The sequence below is a fragment of the Cuculus canorus genome, chromosome 23 (genome assembly GCF_017976375.1).
Source record: "Cuculus canorus isolate bCucCan1 chromosome 23, bCucCan1.pri, whole genome shotgun sequence".
Taxonomy (NCBI): domain Eukaryota; kingdom Metazoa; phylum Chordata; class Aves; order Cuculiformes; family Cuculidae; genus Cuculus; species Cuculus canorus.
This window is the reverse complement of record NC_071423.1, coordinates 2019872-2039200: the sequence shown is the minus strand read 5'-3', so window position 1 is coordinate 2039200 and position 19329 is coordinate 2019872. Positions and strand designations below refer to the sequence as shown.

At 49.2% G+C, this 19329-nt stretch overlaps 1 protein-coding gene across 3 annotated transcripts; it reads right to left on the bottom strand.

The window, feature by feature from the left end:
• Window positions 1-4538: 4538 nt before the first annotated feature.
• On the bottom strand, window positions 4539-17621 carry LOC104066060 (transmembrane protein 45B). Of its 3 annotated transcripts, none has more exons than XM_054087203.1 (6): window positions 17450-17621; window positions 9108-9309; window positions 8473-8685; window positions 6855-7039; window positions 5874-6019; window positions 4539-5148 (listed from the first exon to the last, which is right to left on the bottom strand). In XM_054087203.1, exons 2-6 carry the CDS (start codon window positions 9289-9291, stop codon window positions 5031-5033), a joined length of 846 nt encoding a protein of 281 aa, XP_053943178.1. In that variant the 5' UTR covers window positions 9292-9309; window positions 17450-17621; the 3' UTR covers window positions 4539-5030. The 3 variants fall into 3 exon arrangements, with proteins under 3 accessions (XP_053943178.1, XP_053943179.1, XP_009566902.2); XM_054087204.1 differs by lacking the exon at window positions 17450-17621 and adding an exon at window positions 12660-12717; XM_009568607.2 differs by lacking the exon at window positions 17450-17621 and adding an exon at window positions 16508-16606 and having other exon boundaries at window positions 4540-5148.
• Window positions 17622-19329: the final 1708 nt, after the last annotated feature.

Here is a 19329-nt window from a genome sequence, read left to right as displayed (position 1 = left end):
CACAACACAGTGTTTCTTCAGGTTGCAACCACACACACACAACTCCCCGTGCAAGCCAGAAAAACCCCAAGCGAGGCCACAGGATAAGCCATGCCCAGCCCTGCCAAGAGCCATACACGTGAGCCAGCACCCCAGGGAAGCCTCAAGGCTGGAATAGCATGGAAACACACCAGCACAACCTCTCCAGGGTGACGGGTTGTTCTCCAGCATAGACATAAAAGCTGCCAAGCCATACCCAGGAGTTCTTTTATAGTCATTATCTCCCTATCAGCAGTAGCATGTAGGAGGAAGGAAGGAAAACAAGAAGCTGGCAGTGCTGCTGCACCCCATATCCATCACACCTCACCTCCAATGGTGCTCAGGGAGCAACACAGAATAGTGCGGGTTGGAAGGGACCCTAAAGATCACCCAGTTCCACCCTTGCCGTGGTCAGGGACATCCCACTGGATCAGGCTGTCCAAGGCCTATCCAACCTGGCCTTGAACACATCCAGGGATGGGGCAGCCACAGCTTCTCTGAACAACCTGTTCCAGGGCCTCCCTGCTCTCCTGGTGAAGAAATTCTTCCTTATGTCCAGTCGAAATCTGCCCCTCTCCAGTTTATACCCATTGCCCCTCGTCCTATCACTCAAAGCCTTTGCAAACAGTCCCTTCCCATCTTTTTTTGTAGCCCCTTCAGGTTCTGGAAGGCCCTGTCAGGTACATCCATGGCAGAGAGCTGAGCACACATGGAAGAAGGTCCTGAAACAGCAAGGAAGCCCACAGCAAGAGAGGGGCTTCTAGAAACCCAGGCAGCTCCACGAGCTCACAGGGCAATACCACGTTGAGCCCAAGCAAAGAGAGAAACACAACGCCCAAAGGAGCTCTTCCTTACAGACCTATCCCTAAAAATAGCACAGCCAGAAAAGCATACCTTTATTGCTGGAAAAAAAAGAAAAGCAGAACCAGCAGGAACCTCTTTGAAGCTCAATTTTTCTTTCTGCAACCACACAGCTCAACAAACCATCACCCCAAAAGGCAGCTCAGCACCAAGCCACTCGCCAAGCTGGGCAAGTTAAGCCCTTGGAGAAAGTGGGATAATGCAAGCTGGGAGGGCAGCACCTGGAGGGAGAGGGGAGGAAACCAGACCCAGCTGAAAAGCATCTACTCAGGGGCTGAAGGTTTCTTTCTCCATGGAGCTTAAAGAGCCAGCAAAATGTAAAGCACAGAGAATCATGGAACGATCTGGGCTGGAAGGGACCTTAAACCCACCCCATTCCAACTCTAGGGACACCTCTACTAGAGCAGAGAAAATTTTCTGTGAAAAGGGAACTCGTGTTAAATCACCCACGAGTGAGACAATGAAAAAAGATGGTAGGTGCATGAAACGATTGAAGAAAGGAGGATTCGAGCCTGCGGAACGGTTCCCATAATAAAAAAGAGGATGAAGCTGTGACAAGGGGCTGGGAACAAGAGCCCGATGAGGGGGTACCCAGAGGAAGGATGGCACCCCCCGATCCCAGAGTGGGTCACTCACACACCCTGCACGCTAAAATCATTGCGGGCACAAATGGATACGGCTCCATTACAGTCCCTTAGCTGCAAACCACTGAGGCGTGGAATATTATGGGATTAAACCAGCACACGTCTGCCCTCCCCCTCCTCCCAGAGAGAGACCGGGGGAGGCAGATCTGTGTCTGACCTTCTCCAGCCCCCTCCACTGTTCTCAAGCTGAACCCTGGATTGAATTTGACTTTATTTTTCCCCTTTTTTTTTTTTCTCAGCGGTAACTGCAACATCCTCTCCCTGAAGGTTCCTCATCATCCTCGGTGCTAATGAAAAAATGTGATAATATTTGCCTACTTCCTGGGGGTGGTGGGAAGGCACAATCTAATTAAAGGTTTGCCAGCCGCTCGAGCGCTGCAGATGGATAGTTGTTCGGGAAGTGCAAAGGATTATTATTATTGTTATTATGACGAATACTAATACTGGCTTTCACAAAGAGGCAACAGAGGAGGTGAAACAGGTGGTATAAGCATAGGCAGGGCTTGTTCTGCTGCCTACACCATCATTTCAGCCTTACATAAATGTGGCTGTGAGGGATGGCAGTGGTAGATCCTATCCCTGCCCGACCCTGTCCCTGCCTGAGGAATGAGTGGCTCGTGGATGGGCTGTTCTAGGGTTTCTGCTGAGGGTTTGTCTCTCAAGCTGGAGCAGGAGCTGCCTGCCCAGATATGTGGCTGCTTTGTGGGGTGTTGTCTGGTTTCCTTTATAAGAGCATCTTACATATCACCATTGGGATGACCAGAGGCTCCTTCCTACCTCAGATGAGCGGGTTGTTTCAGGAACACCAGTGGCCCCCACCCTTTAGCAGCACCATCCAACATCAGGCTGTACTTACACAAGGCAAAATCCACACTGAGATGTTGCACAGGTCATTGCGGTCCTTTTAGAGCCAGCGGTGGATATGGGCACACATCCACCCCCTCATCTGCTCCAGCTGCATGGCCAGTGGGTTCAGTATCATAAAATCATGGAATGGTTTGGGCTGGAAGTGACCTCAAAGCCCATCCAGTTCCACCCCCTGCCATGGGCAGGGACACCTCCCACTGGATCAGGGGCTCCAAGCCCCATCCAACCTGGCCTGGAACCCCTCCAGGGATGGGGCAGCCACCACTTCTCAGTGCAAAGACAATAGATGATAACTCAATGTATAAGGTGAAAAACATGATCTAGGACAAGTAATTGATATTCATGTTGTTGACGAAAGCCATGCTGTCTTTAGGACTGTTTTGGTATGTCTAGCATAGAAGAAACAAATGTGAGGATGGCCTGTGCTCCTCGCTATAGATAAGCCATCTCTGGACCTTTTACCATGCATCCAGCAACCTTCATGCCCTGGTTCGGGTACCCAGGCTATCTACAGATGTGTTTTCTAGCTAAAACAAAACCCCTTGCTTCTCATCAAGAAGTGAACACCACCTGTATTCTCATCGTTAATCACAGGCTGTACCTCTCCTCCTTGGCTGACCTTCATACCTTGGGAAAGAATGTGCTCCAGAGCTGGAAAACAAATTAGCAAGCACTATACTGACAGTCCTGGGATGTTTGTAGGACCAGGGAGTTAATAAGGCAGACAGAAACTATTTCAGACACCGAGCGCTACAGAGGGGAAAAGTGTTTTTTGACCACACAGTGACAAGGGAGAAAGAAAACATCGAGGTGGATGGAGGCGCCGACTTAAGAGCAGCAAAGAGAGCCGTGAAGAGCTAAATCAACCCTCTCCTACCTTCAGAAGCAAAGAGTGCTATTAGAAACCGAGCTCAGCTTTAATCGGATGGAAATCACCTCTGACCTTTTGGGGTAGCAAGGAGGAGGGTGGTTGCAAGATGTGCAACCTCAGCGAGCCTGGACTTCAGTCCCTGCAGCCCTGGGACCTGCTGCTGCCCTCATGTGGCTGTTGGATGGGAGCAGGGAGAGGGAATCATTCAGATCAGAGCAAGAAATAATTCAGAGCATCACACAAGGTCTTCTTGCTGTTCAATTAAGTGGATTTCTGTCCCGCGGCACTCTAGGTAACTTGGTTTGTCACCTTGCAAATAGGCTTTTCGCTGTGCATTAGGAGGTGGCAGCCTGCAAAATGCTCTGCCCGGGCTGCGTCTCATCGCAGCAGCAAGAGGGATTCATGCACTTTAGAAAAACTCTTCCACTCGGCAGATGAAAAGTACCTGCAAAGCGATCGGTGGTTACAGCTCATGAGACCTAATTGCACAGCGTTTATCAGATGGATTTACGGAGATGTATTGCTCCGCTATCTCATATCTCTCTTTCAGCTTTTCATACCAAGCTGTTTGCATCTCCTGATATTCAGCCCTGCAAAATAAACTGGCTTGGTGGTGGAGGTATAAGTAGGTTAGACTTTATAGCACCGTTAATAAGCAATAAACTCCAGGCTGTAGCCCCTTGGTCTGCACCAGGCTCTTTGCACAAGGGAACGGCTGTTTAAAGATGAGCTCTGCTGCCTCCGGGTGTGAACACACAGCTGCAAATGCTTGGACCTGCAGGAGCTGCTCTTCCGTTCAGTCGTGAGCACAAGCACACAAATCAGATCCCTCTCATCCATCCATCCATCCATCCATCCATCCATCCCTCGCTTTACATGTGCTGGGTTTTATTATATATATATGTGTGTGTGTATATATATTTTTTTCAATCCCCATACCCACTACTGGTACATTTTCCTCCTGTCTACGAAATGACATTTCCAGTCACTTCTGGCAAGAAATTTGCTGGCAAAGGCAGGCTAAACCCAAAATTTGTGCCTGTTTCTTCTCACTTCCCCAGCTCAGGGGTTTATTTCCAATGGAAAACCGGGGCGTTTTATGAATCCCTGCTGCTTAGCCATGTATCTTACAGCCCTTCAGGCTTTACAGGTCTGAGGGATGGATTTGCCTAAGCTGTTATTACACACTCTATAATTTATCAGACAAATTTAAGGATATCAGCTCAGTAAGGATTTATATTTCACATTTATTCACTCTTCAGCCTTTAAGTGAACATGGAAACTATTAACGAAACCCTTCTTTAGCTCAAAGCTTCAGTAATGAAATTTATATTGTGCAAAATCAAGCTGTGATGTCACAGATTTGACATAATCTTCCTTTCAACACTCTTCTACTCTTCCTCCTTGGGCTGGGGAAACGCAACCTCAAGCTGGAGGTTTTCCTGACTTCAGCCTCCTGGCACTTGGAAAGGTCAGCTGGCCAGAGGATGCCTTCCATCACCATGGCAACGCACATGGGAACCCATAGCAACCTCATCATGTGGAATTTCCACACTGCAAACAGTGCCGGTCTCAGAGATGGCGATATTTGGGTATGGACAGAGGGCAGATACCACCCATGTGCTCAACACCCTTCCCAGCAGCAGAACGGTGGAGCCTCTCTTTGCTCTTCCAAAACATAAATTTTTAATTAGATTTTAATTCTTTTTTTTTTTTCTCTTCTAGAAAACAGATTCTTCACATATTTAGAGACGGAGATCGCGCCCTCTTCACTCTTCATCAGATCCATTTAAGAAGGCAGCTTGGGAGCTGGGGTCACACTTTTGCTGCCGGATTCCAAGCCCTATGTAGGGCTCTCCACTGCCTCTCCTGCACCTCTGGAGGCAGCTGTAACGCACGAGCAATAAATCACTGTTAGCAAAACACACGCACCAGTGCCAGACTGCTCCAGGGAGCAAAGTGCATTTGTGATGAACACACAGAGGGGAGAAATTCCTATAAGGGTCCTAAAAAGCCGGGGCTGTGGAGGCTTTAATTCTATACAAAGTCTATTTGCCCGCATAGACGGCACCAGCCCTTCTGTAGCTCATCTCAGTAAGCCACGCAGCGTCCCGCAGAGGCTGTAGGAGCACCCCAAAAAGTGGGATAATGTCCCCTTGGAAAAGCCATGCCAGGGACTGGCAATGTGTTAGCAATCGGAGAGTGCGGTCGTACCTCTGATAACTCAGAGACTGTCAACAGCTTCAAAATCCTTGCACGGGAGGGGACAACGTGTCAGGCTCTCCTGGTAATGCTATGATTTTTCTATTGAATTAATGTTTGACGTCCAGCACGCAGTGCAGAGGAGAAATTGTGGGGTGAGTTCCAGGAGCGGCGCTGGGGCCTTGGTTATTCAATTTCTCCCCCTCTAGTGCCCGTGCTGGCACTCTTCTGCATTCTGTGCACCTGACAATTAACACACACCTTTGTCGCCCTGCCCTAAAACTGGCAGCAATCAGGGGCTGCTTATTCAGCCGTGACATTGGACTCCAGGACTGGCTGGAGTACATCTGCATCTCACTGCAGACATCCCCATCCCTGCCTGCCCACCCCACCTCTGCCCAAATCCGTACCAGTAAGCGAGAGTGTAGTTTATAGCCAGGATGGCCACAGAAGCTGCCCAGTGCCAGAAGAAGCACATGGTGAGGAACATGATGTTGCTGTGATCCGTCTCATCCCACGTTGGACCTCCCCATGGCTGGAACAGCACGATCCCAATCTGGGTGGAACAAACAATTTATTACCCTGAAGGGAAAACATCATTGCACTGAAGCCCTCCAGAAGCCCTCTGTCCATCTCTGTTATCCCCTTTTTGACCAAGGGACTCGAGCCCTGACCAGGACAGTGGTTTCTGAAGCCTTCCTTGAAGCCCAGCCTTGCAACGAGAGGTCACACGAAGAAAGTCTATGCCTACAGTCTCTCTTTTTCTGTACAATACGCGGACACAATTGTCTCTCTGCCTTGCAGGCTCCTTTAACAACTCCAAATCTAATATTCCGCAAGCTCAGCCCAGGTTTAATCTCTGAATGAACCGTTTGAGTTAGCGCAGCAGACCTAGGGCTGACGAAGAGGAGGAGAACTCACATTTCTTTTTGGCAGCGCAGTTTTGGGAGTGGTTATCTCCAGCTGATTTCTTTGCTTCTCCAACCACTACCACAGCGATCAGCTGGATATATTTTTACTCAGCCATTTTATTGCCTGGTGGCATTTGCATCTCTCTGCTAAACCAGAGGGAGCGCAGCCGGGTGCATTAGACACATTAAGCAATTAGTGCTTGGTTGTTAGGTACTGTAAAATGTTGGTTGCTGACTGAGAGCGCTCGCTTTTTCTCTTCCCCCCAGAGAAGCCATAAGCCAAGCCAAACAGCTATTTCAGCAGGAGATGACCTGCGATAAGTAAATTTTTGTTCTGGGTTATGATCTATTTATGAGGCGAGCTTGGAAAAATTATTCTTCAGAGATGTGCGATTGATACGTTGTGCACGGCTTCTTTTTCTCCCTTCCCATTGCTCTCCTACCTCGATGCTCTGCTCCTCAAAACAAGACACAACCGACCTGCCAGAACCATGTTCCTTGGACAATGGTGACACCAGCTCTGAACATCTCCAGGACAATGTTGTCACGGAGGAAGACCTCCAGCATGGTGCTGCAGGCCCCTGAGAAGATCGCGATGAGCAGCAAGGAGTGGATATGCTGATCCAGCATGGGGCGGTGAAGGACGTGGTAATAAAAGAGACAACCTGCCAAAAAACATATGTGTCACCCTCAGAGCAGCATGAATAACCATGATGAGGACAGGCTGAGAGAGTTGGGATTGTTCAGCCTGGAGAAGAGAAGGCTCTGAGGAGACCTTATAGAGCAGCTTCCAGTGCTGAAAGGGGCTCCAGGAAAGTTGGGGAGGGGCTCTGGATCAGGGAGGGCAGGGAGAGGATGAGGGGGAACGGCTTGAAGCCGAAAAAGGGGAGATTGAGATGGGATTTTAGGAAGAAATGTTCTCCTGTGAGGGTGGGGAGGCCCTGGCCCAGGTTGCCCAGAGCAGTGGTGGCTGCCCCATCCCTGGAGGGGTTCCAGGCCAGGTTGGATGGGGCTTGGAGCCCCTGATCCAATGGGAGGTGTCCCTGCCCATGGCAGGGGGTGGGACTGGATGGGCTTTGAGGTCCCTTCCAACTAAAACTGTTCCATGATTCTATGACCACAGAGCCCTGGTAGAATAAATCACCTGCCTGGTTGGTGAATTGAAACAGGTCACTGTAAAAACAAGGCACTCCACGTAGCACTATCTCTCCAGGTGTCGTGGCATCCCACCATCCTAGAGGGATGAGATGCCCCACCTTGGGACAGGAGGATCTGAGCAATATGGGGACCACAGCCAGAAGACAACAGAAGGGTAGTTTTCTTCCCATGTTGGTGCCACCACCACTTCAAATCACCCTCCTCACATAGCCAAGGTCCTGCTTTTCTATTGCTTAACTTCACCATTTTCTTGGGAGCTGGAAATGATAGATTTCCTTTTCTTACATGCCAAACTTTGCCTGTTGACCTGCCCCTGCCGCTGCTTCAAAAACCACTGGGATCAGGGAAGGGAAAATAACAAGAGATGTGTCTTTATTAAGGGATTTTCTATATAAACAGGGCATTCATTTCATAGTGACTCTTCCCTGTCTGATCCAAGAGGGGTCTGAAATCCTGGCTCGTGACTTCCAAGACAGCCTGAGACAAAATGATATTCATGATGTGCTGAAATAGGAATAAGTCACTTGAATTTGCCACATGCAGTACAAGCAGATGAGGGTGACGACGCCTGCAATGCAATTAATGGCTCTCGAGGGGGAACGCAGGGCACGCAAACAGCTCTGTGGACAGAAGATAAATGCAGCATCCACCAGCCATTTATCATAACGGGGGAAACTCAGCCTGCTGCGTTGTACCGCTCTTACCCTGGGAATCCCAAGCCAGGCAAAGCCAGGACCTATTGATGCCCATATTTCCCATCTTCCTACAAGACTGTGCTTCTAATAGTCACCTACTTCCTAATATATCGCCCTAATATATCACCTACAATGCGTCCTGTCTTCATGGGCATTCAGAGTGATATCTCAGTCTGGCAAATTGTGATCCTTCTCTGACTGCCCTCCAACATCCCTCCCCAAATTAAGCACCACCTTCTACCAACCTTCAACGAACACAGCCATGGAGAGCATGAGGCGGTCCAGACCCTGCGGCACCACCTGGGAGACGTATGTGAAGACGTCCACCACCCCGGAGAGGCCGTAGAAGAGGTACATGGTGGTGTGCTGCCAGTTCATCAGCTTCACCCAGTCGTGGTTCTCTCCACTGTAGAGGTACATGTGTGGACCATCCGGGACGAACTGCTCTGCCAGCATCCCTGCATGGATATGTAAGATCATGATGTTTCTCGTGGTTTATACACGATAATCGTTGATCATAGAATGGGTTGGGTTGGAAGGGACCTTTACAACCTTTAGGTTTTGTCTAGTCGAACCTCCTTGCAGTGAGCAGCTACACCTTCAACTAGACTAGGTTGCTCAGAGGGTTTCTGAACCAAGAGCTGATGGTTTTGCATTAGGGAGAAAGAACTGGATATAAAAACCAGGCCTGCCTGTATTAAAGGTGGCTCAGCTTTGGGAAGGGGTATGAGACCTGGTCTTCTCATGTCACACTCCAATGGAGATGAAGACAAGATGAACATCAAGGACATATCGTTCCATATCTGGACTCAAGGCTGCAGCACAGTCATCACTACGGGCTGGGAAGTTATGAGCATAATTAGTAAAATATAGGACTTACCTATTAAAGCAAAGATGATTTTGATTCCCCCTTCGATGGCATCCACATGCTTAAAACAATAAATCCTGTAGGTTTTCTTACTTGCTTTCTGGTTGATATACTGCAGTGGGTATTTCACAGACCACCAGAGCCCAAAGAGCAGGAAGAAACTGCCTGGAAGTGCGTGACCCTTGAAGTTTGCCATCCTCACAAGGTCCTCCAACTATGAGGCAAAGAAAAATAATATCCTTATATAACCTCCACCAGTTATTTGACATAACGCTGGAAAAAAAATGGAATTTCCCTTTCAGGGAGGACCAGGAACATGGGGATAGGAAGGAGCATTGTAAAACCCTCCAAGGGTGAGAGGTGGGAACATCAGAGAATTCCCTGAGGTCCTTGTCCCAGGGTTAGGAAAAACCCCCAAAAGCCACCATCCAGACTATTTTAGCAGAGTGCCCACTTTTGCTGCAGCCTCTGGCGCTTCCCAGCCTGATCACAGCAACCTCCCAGGATCCCTCCCAGCAGCAGCTCCTGCTTTTCCTACCCTTCTGCAGGTACGAGCGAGAGCATCTGCCGCAGACTGCAAAGTGGGCTTCTCGGGACCGGGCAGGAGAGAAAGTGCACAGGGTAAACAGTAAGGTCTAGAGGGTTCATCACTGGGTTCTTTAGCTCCTTGTAGAGCCACGGAAGTGGTGTACTGTGTTAAAAATTGCTTAAATTCCTGAAATTTTTTCAGTCCTTGAAAGGTGAAAAGCCCACCCCACGCGTAATTCACAAAGCCAAAGCATTTTGTTCAAAATATAGCTACCCTGAGACTGCTGGAAACAAAACAATTTAGTTCTGGGCAAAGAAACCAACTTGTTCTGTGCATCACCGCCTCCTCCCACCCCTTCTCTTCTCTCCAGAGCATCACTAAGCCGGATTTGCACTATGCAGAGCCGGGGCATCCCAGACAGGCTGCTCAAGCCTCCTGCCCTTCGTGCTGCAGCTCACGTGTGCAGGGTTAGTGGGAGAGCCAGGGGACCCGTTTCCTAGGAGAATTACAGCAATTAAAACCCAGCCAGGCTCCTGTTGGCCATTTGCTGGTTTGCTTAATTAGGTAGGAGAAACGATTAGCTCTTTGATGTGGGCTTGAGCATATGTTCGGGGGCTGCCTTGGCGCGATTGCAGGTCGGTTGTGTCGGGCTGGTCAATTAGAAATTTTGTTAATTGATAGCCAAGGCTGTGCTGCTGGCGCCCAGGATTTCCTCCTCCATTTAGTAACGCTCCTCTCCGTGCCGAGCTGCACTAAATGCCGGGCAGAAACCAGCTCCCTCGTGGCACGGATGAAGTCCATCAAGGATGTGTAGTTTGGGGCTGGACCTGACCTACCCATCCCAAATTGTGTTATGCTTAAAGCAACCTTCCAGGGCTGCATTTTGGGTTCCAGTCTCTACCGGCTGCTATTATAAACCCCAAAAAGCTCTTATTCTGCTGTCACCCGTGTTCTGCATAAAGGCTAATTTGGGCATGAGGTTGAACACGCCTCGCTGCTGACAGCCTTTGAGAGGGCAGTGTGGTTGCTTTGGCTTTATTACCATCTGATTTGAGGTCGGTTTATCCTGGGGACACCTTGTTTCTCCCCGTTGAGTCCGTTGCCCCTGGCTGGTTGCAGATACCATCTCCCAGAGGCAGCTGTCTCGGAGCAGGGAAATCCGCCAGGTTGGATCAGACCTGCTAAAGCCCTGTAGCCAACCTGCCCGATTTGAACCGGTTTAACCAAACCAGCTAATCCAACAGCTCAAGGTAAGCAAACATTGGCTCCTCGTGCAAACACCTCCCAGGAGCACGCAGCTACCGGCAGTAGCAGACACGGCTGCCGTCCTTGCAGCTTACACCACTCCTGCCCTCAAATACCCTAAGACATCACGGTGGGTTTCATCCAAACAAATTTAGGAGGGGATTTAATCCAAGGGTGGAAAATCTGTGCATGGGAATAAAAGGTACTACTAATACATTGATGTTTGGACTGCGAGGGGTTGCCCATGGAAGTTGTGGCTGCCCCATCCCTGGAGGTGTTCAGGGCCAGGTTGGATGGGGCTTGGAGCAACCTGATCCCATGGAAGGTGTCCCTGCCCATGGCAAAGGGTTGGAACTGGATGATCTTAAATGCCCCTTCCAACCCAAAATATTCTATGATTTTTATGATTCTATGATTCTATGATTCTTTTCAACCCTATAGGCTTGCAGCTTTGCAATCAGCCGTGAGCAGCATCGCGAAGCTCTGCCTTATTTCATGACTTAAGAGATTTGTTGGTAGTGGGTGCACCGGATAATTAAACACAAAATCAAAGCAAGGCGCCAATGACCAGCAATGCTAGCACAGTCCAGTGGGTTAATACAATAGAATTAGAGAACTGTTTAGTTGGAAAGGACCTTCGAGATCATTGAGTCCAACTGTACCTGTCCACTCTAACTGCCTCTTTAATCCTTTGAATGAACAACAAGGGTATCAGAGCATCCGCCTGTGTCCCTGTGATTAAGGGAGTAGTGTACCTGAGCCAGGGAGACGGTTGAAAAACCCGTTTTCTGGGTGAGTGGAGAATCCCACCACATACATGTGATGGTGTAATATCAAGACAATGACTGACAGCAGAACTAAACCCATCCCAGAATACCACACCAAGAAGTGCTGCAGCCACACCATACATTAAAATAATGCTGTAATTATAACCTTACAGCAATATACGGTCAAAAATATAACTCCGTGGCTGAGCTTCAGCAGTTATATTTTAAAGGCAGATATTTAACGGGACCTGATGGTTTACCATGTGAGATCGATGCAGACAAAACGGGAGGACCTAAAGGATACACAGAACAATCATATGGGGAAACTTAAAGGTCACTTAATGGAGTATGCACGACCTGCATTGCCAGCACACCCACTGCGCAGTCCTGATGTGAGATGGGGTGAGCTTGGCAGGGTGACGGGGCTGTTTCAGGGCTGCTGCCCCCCGTGCCCTCTTGATTGCTCACTAGCAGGAAGCAGGGTGGCTTCTCTGGGATGCATGACAAGCATAGAATTCATAGAATCATTTGGTTGGAAAAGACCATAGAGATCGTCAGCTCCAACCATACCTGTTCGCTACTAAATCACGCCCCGAGTACCTCATCTGCCTGCCTTTTAAACACCTCCAGGGGTGGGGACTCCACCACCTCCCTGGGCAGCCTCTGCCAGTGCCTGAGAACCTTTTCTGTGAAGAATTTTTTCCTGATGTCCAATCTAAACTTCCCTTGATGCAGCTTGAGGCCATTTCATCTTATCCTATCACCTCTCACTCGGGAGAAGAGCCCAACACCCACCTCTCTGCAACCTCCTTTCAGGTAGTTGTAGAGAGTAATAAGGTCTCCCCTCAGCCTCCTCTTCTCCAGGCTAAACAACCCCAGGGCCCTCAGCTGCTCCTCATAACCCCTGTTCTCCAGCCCCCTCACCAGCTTCGTTGCTCTTCTCTGGACACGCTCCAGGACCTCAATGTCTTTCTTACGGTGAGGAGCCCAAAGCTGACCCCAGTACTCAAGGTGCAGCCTCACCAGTGCCGAGTACAGGGGGAGAATCACTTCCCTGGACCCGCTGGCCACACTGGTTTTGATCCAAGCCAAGATGCCACTGCCCTTCTTGGCCACCCGGGCACACTGCCGACTCATGTTCAGTCGTCTGTCAACCACCACCCCCAGGTCTTTCTCCTGCTTCTCTTCCTCCTTCGAAAACATGCAAAAGGTGAGCACAGTGGAAAAAGAAAACCAATTATGCTTGCTGCTGTGAGTGCCCTGGAGCAAGCAGGTCTCATTTATCCATGCAGCAGGATTTTCCTTGCAATCAACCACACCAGGGAAAAGAAAAAGCTGAAGGTAGAGCTGATGGTGTTGGCGGCACAACCACCATTACCGGGCTTCATTGCCAAGCGCGTCTTTTCCCCATTCCCTCATTGTCTAACCTGCACGTTCAATAACTTGCCTGCATCCCTGCTGGCTTGTAATTAATGCACTTTGTCCCCTGTTTATTACAATGCAGTGTGCTCTACCAGCTTAATGATTTACTGTTTCATCTGTTCTTATCGACTCCCGAAGGAACTGGTTTCTTCTTGGTTCATGCTAATGCACTCAGCCACCCAGGGAGGCATCCAAAGCAGCAGAAAGAATGGCAAGGAGCACCCTGGCAGCCACAGATAATCCCTTTGCAGCCAAACCCTGGGCCCTTTGAGTTTTCTAAAGGTCTTGTTTGCTTTACTGAAGTTATTTTTGGTAAAGGTTTTATTAATGCATCAGTAATGTCTCGGTTGGGGCATCACTTCCATTTTCACCAGCTTGGAAATTAGTCTAAAGTTCATCACTGGAAACAGCTCACAGCCATCACCCTGCAATTAACTTTGCCCTTTGTCCTCCACAAATCAAGCAGTTCAGACGCACCAGGGCTGGTTTGCTCGCTGTGGGACCTGTCACCTGGCTGTCGGAGAGCCTGTGGGTGACAGGGATGGTCTCCAGGGAAAGGCTGACTCAGGGAAGAAAAGAAATGTCTTGGCTGGCAAAAAAAAAAGAGCGAAGCTCAGGCTGAGCCGGGGAAACCCACTGAGGTGTGTGTCTGGGAGTAACAAAGGTGGTTTGGGTCTCCCTGGGCTGCATCTGAGACCGCAGGAAAGCATCAAACCCAGACCTAGAGACCGAAAGCAGCTGAGGTGCTTTGGCCAAGAAAGCATCCCCCATCAGCTCATTTCCTACCTACGTGCTCTCTGTGTGCATCACGTCTTCCTCTGAATACAAATAGCCCCACAACCCGAATCCTCCGCTTGGGAGGCCGGGAGGGAAGGAGTGGTCCACCACAGGGGGGACTGGAGGTGAAGGCGTGGAGGTGAGACAACTGTGCCTCTGCAGGCAGAAGGATGGCAGAGGAGACGCCCAAGAGATGTCAGGAGAGGCATCTCCTACAACATCAGCTCTCCTGTTTCCCGCTGCCTCGCTCCATTACCAGCACTGTCTCATTTGTCTGCAGAGGCACTTCTAATCATAGCAGTGCTTCCATTAGCTCCCCCAGGAACTGGATCCCTAATGCATTAATGTCAAACTAAAACCCCACTCTGAACCATTTCATCCCATTATCATCTTTTTTTTTTCTATCATTGCCTCCATCTGCACCGGGAAGCGTTAACGGTGACACCAAGCAATCATGATACTTGTCTCTAATCCTTGTGAGCCCAGGCGTGTCTGTGAAACCGGGAAAGCAACTTTTCTGCCTCTAAAGGATCCTTAAGGGCTTTAGTCTTACTTTCAAAATGATCATCATCATTGGAACCTATTAGGCTCAATTGCTGGGGAGTATCTGAAGGACCGTCAGGTGCTGCAGGAGCTTTGTGCAGCAGCTGCTGACAGACACGTGAGGGAGACCACGCTAATCCTGAAAGGCCCACATGGAAGTTCAAACTGGGATGGGGCCTTGGATAACCTGATTTAGTGGGATGTCCTTGCCTATAGCAGGGGGATTGGAACAAGATGAATTTTAAGGTCCCTTCCAACCTGAACTATTCTATAATTCTAAGAAAGCTTCAAACTTGGGATGCAGGACCTGAGATGTCTTTAAGAGACTCAACAGACCCACCTGAAAAGAGACACTAGGGGCGAGAGAGACCAAAATGCTGGAGATGGAGAGGTAATATTGCTCCCTGTCTGCTGCCTCTCTGCCTCTCTGTGTGTTACAGGTCCCCGCTTTGGACTCTCCATCCCTACCCCTGTGCTGCCATCAGGAAGGCAGCAAAAAGCAGCTCCGAGTTACAGCCCAGCAGAGAAAGATGGGAAATAAAACAAATTAGCCAAAGCCATCTTAATTACAGGGGCTCAGAGTGGGTGCTTCGTCATCGTTCTGCTTCTCCTTACGACCTGCATTTGTTTATTTGTGGTTTTGAGGCAATAAGGTCTAACTTTAAAAATGATCTGTTTTGGGAAATGCATGTTACCATCCTAAAAGCCGTTTTTCTTTGCCTCCGCATGATGCCTAAGAGATTAAATGCTTTCTAAAGGTGGCGGTTCCCATGGGAGTGCGGAGCCAAGGTCTGCACACCAAACTGCCCCTCCAGCTCCGCAACGCGCAGTGGTGGAACAGCCCTGACTCCACCAACCCCTATTACCTCACATGTACTGACACAAAGCGGTGACCCCAAACGAGCCTTATCGCCACCAGCAATGCCACAAAAACTGGTATTTTCCGAAAATGAGGTGATTGCTCATCCTCAAATTGTCCCAATTGCCCCACAGCATAGGCTAAGCTTTCCTCCCAGCCACCTCCAATGCCCCTCAAGGAAAACTGTGCAAGACAAGCTCCTAAAGAAACCATTTGCATTGTGATATATCGCAGATGTATCCAGTTATCTGCCTTAAACACATAAACCTAAGCCCGTTGAGCACTGCAGCCGCCACTTGGATTATTAGAGAGCTGTGCCTGCCTGGCACAAAGCTCTGCAAGTGCTTTTTGCCTCTGTAATCGCACCCTGCACTGTAAAGGTGAGATATTATTAGAAGCGAGATGTTACTAGAAGTGTGATTTCACCAGGTTTTTAAGGACAAGCAGGTAGGAAGAAGGAAGAGATGTTTCCCCAGCAGCGCCCTGGTAAAGGGAGGCACCGTCCGCTGAGCAGAGCAGTCCCCTGGGCTCTGCTTTTCCTCCTAATCAACAAGATTTTGGCCACTAAAAGCGGCTTTTCTGGGTAATTCTTCAGGGAGAGAAGGGTGGGAAGGGAGTAGACTGCATGCAACAGCGATTTCCGTCTAGCTGTTGGGTAGTGCTTTTGCATTTAATTCGGCTGGGGGCAGGGAGCAGCAGAGGGGATCAGGGCTTTAGGGGGGCACTGCTTGTCCCCAGGCTGCTCTGCTCCCACCACTGCCTGCTTTCGGGTACCACGTAACACATTCTTCAGCTTCCTCATTGGAACACAGTGCTGTCCGTGTGCCCCTTCCCTTCTATCCCATCCCTTCTGTCCCATTCCTTCTGCCCCATCCCCTCTGCCCCATCCCACCTGCCCCGTCCCATGAGCCCAACCCGGGACCGGCAGCAGCAAACCCTCCTCTGCTCCATCCCACCATCGCCTCAGGACAGTGGGACACCCCAGTGGGGTGAGGAAGGTGAAACCCACCCCCCCTCCACCCTGCATCCCCCACAGTTTCCTTTCCCAAGGGGAGTGAGTCCAGACTGACCCACTCCGACCCCTCTCCCTATGGGGCTGATTTGGTCGCCAGATTTAGGGGTCTCCCCACCCTTTCCCACCTGGGCAGGTGCTGTTTCCACCCACCCAGGCAGGTGGGGTCCCTTTCCCTCCCAGGGATGGGGGATTATTCCCACACCTCAGGATGACCTTTCCCAGACCCTGTTTGACGCGAAGCCGGTGGAACCTTACCTGCTCGGCTGCTCCGGCTGCCGCACCTGCACCCAGGTGAGCCGTGCTCCTCCCTCCTTGCCCACAGCTCCTACCTCCTCCCAGGACACTCCCAAACCCCTTCCAGAGGGGAAAGATGACCCAGAACCCACAAAAAAAGCCCCCCAACATTATCCACAGCCGGTTCTTTAATTTGTAATTTTCCACCCCAAAACTCCCGACTTGAAAAACTGTCTGTTTTAAGGCTTTATCCCCCAAAATCTTTATTTTCTCACATTTCATTGCCATGATTGAAACTTCTTCCTACCGGACTCCCTCATCGCTGGGGTGCACGAGGCAATTCCTCCACCCCAGGTCTCCGCACCCCTTGGCGCAAACTCAGCCACCAAACCCTGCAGAACAGATTAATATCGTTGAAACACTTCATTTCCCATGTTTCCCAGGTTGCGATGGATGCTTCTCCGGGGATCCCTCCTCATAAGCTATATTTCAACTCCGAACGCAATTTTCTGACCAGGCCTCCTATAAAATGTAGTTTATTCTTAATAATACTTTCCACTTTCATCTCCAGCCCTGCGAGTGCTTTACAAATGTTAAATAATTAACCTCCACGACACCCGCGGGAGAGAAGTAAGCGTTATTATCGCTATTTTTAAGAGAAGCACTGACAGAGCCTTCTGTGCAGGAGCTCCGGGTTTAACTCACTTTTACGGAGCGGCGCAGGTACTTACATCACTGAGCGCAGACACACCTACCGCAGGGAATTTGTAGTAAAAAAAGGTGAATTTTAATATATTAAATATATTCACCACGTTCCATAGATGATTTCATGGCTAGAGGCGCTGTCTGGCAATCCCCTGTCTATTATTATTATTATTATTTTGATTTATTCAAATCAAATTGATTCCCTCGCCCTGTCCCATGATGTTGTTTAAACAGGTGACTTCATGTAAAAATAATTACCTATTAAATCATCCTTTCTCACCTCTTGGAGAGGTGGGAAATGCTGGAAGGCAGGAAGCATCCTGTAGGCATCCTCTCATCATTGATTTTATCGGCGGTGGGGTTGGATACTCGAGTCACACATGTTTTTTCAGGTGGGGCAATTCAGATTTTCCGGAGGCAAAAGCCAAGCTGCAGGCGTTTCTTTTCTCTAGGTAGGCAGGTCCTCTTTTAAATTGGTCCATGAATGTTCTAGGAACCTTCTGCCATTTTAATACGTGTCCTGCAAGCCTGAAATAAATCAGAATAAATCAGGGTGCTGCAGGCACACAGGGGCTTTATCCCCAAAATAACCTACACCTGAAGATGAAGTTGAGAATAAACGGGAGGAAAACAAGAGGTGGGTGAAGAATTAGCTGAGGAGTGGTTGTCTCTGTGCAAGCTGATGCAAAGAAGCCAGGAGACATCAAGAAAAATGCAACTCAAGCAACAAAATTGCCATGTAAAAATCATGGTGGTTAGTGATAAAGTTGTTAGATCTAGGACATAAATCCCACAGCTCCTCTCATCTTGAAAGGCTGAGTTAAGCAAAACCAGAAACCTTTATCTAAACCTGACTCTGAAATGGAAATTTGCCCCTTGTCGAACGCTCTGCGGTGTCGTAGCCGAGGAACACCAACACCAGGAAATCTGCACTGGCAAATATTTGCAGAAGGAAACCATGGGGTGTGTTGAGGGGGTGGATCTTACTATAAGGAAACAAATAACCTCTGTGGATGTATTCATTGTAGTAAAGGCCATCCCTCAGCTGGAGGTTAAACAGAATCTGGCCTCAGGAAAACTCATTTCCGTGTGGTCCAGAGCAACCATTGCCCAGTAAAACACATTAAATATAAAAGTAATCTCTAATTTGGGGCCCCTCGGTACAAGAAAGATATACAGCTGCTGGAGGGCATCTGGAAAACAGCAACAGAGCCCGGGAAGGGGCTGGAGCCCAGGGGCTCTGGGAGCGGCTGAGGGAACTGGGGCTGTTTGGTCTGGAGAAGAGGAGGCTGAGGGGAGACCTCTGCAGCTCCCGGAAAGGTTGTGGGGAGGTGGATGCTGGGCTCTTCTCCTAAGTAACAAGGGATAGGATGAGAGGGAATGGCTTCAAGTTGCACCAGGGGAGGATTAGATGGATATTAGGAAAAATTTCTTCACTAAAAGAGTGGTGAAGCGCTGGCAGAGGCTGCCCAGGACAGTGGTGGTCTCCATCCCTGGAGGGGCTTAAATAACACATAGATGTGGCACTTAGAGACGTGGTTTAGCAGGCACGGTTGGGGTGGGCTGACGGTTGGACTGGATGAGCTTGAGAGATCTTTTTCAATGTTAAGAATTCTATAGATTTGTGAATTTATAACTGTTTTCACTGGCACTCATTCACCCCTTAAAACCCTCAGATTTCCTTAAATGGTCTCGAAATCACATTGAAAGACTGTAATTCATCTAAACTGTGTCCAGATTTTGGCCCTTCACCAGCCATGGGCAGTAGGCTACAGCTGGGGATGGGAGTCCTGGGCACCATAGCGCAGTGAACACCCAGTCAGCGAAAAGCCTGGACTCAAGTCCCAATTAGCAGCATCTCTCAATCTTGTTGCCTTCACATGAAATCTCAACTGGAAATAAATTCAGCATTCCCGTTCCAGGTATTTTTGCAGCCTCAAACAGCTGCGTCGTGTCCTGCTTATCCTTAATTCTCCATCTCCTGATGTCTATTTTCTCCCACCTATCCCATACAGAACTTCAGCTCCTAAATATATCCATAGGACCCCCGACAGCATAGAATCATAGACTCATAAAATCATAGACTCATAAAATCATAGACTCGTAAAATCATGGAATCATAGAATACTTTGGGTTGG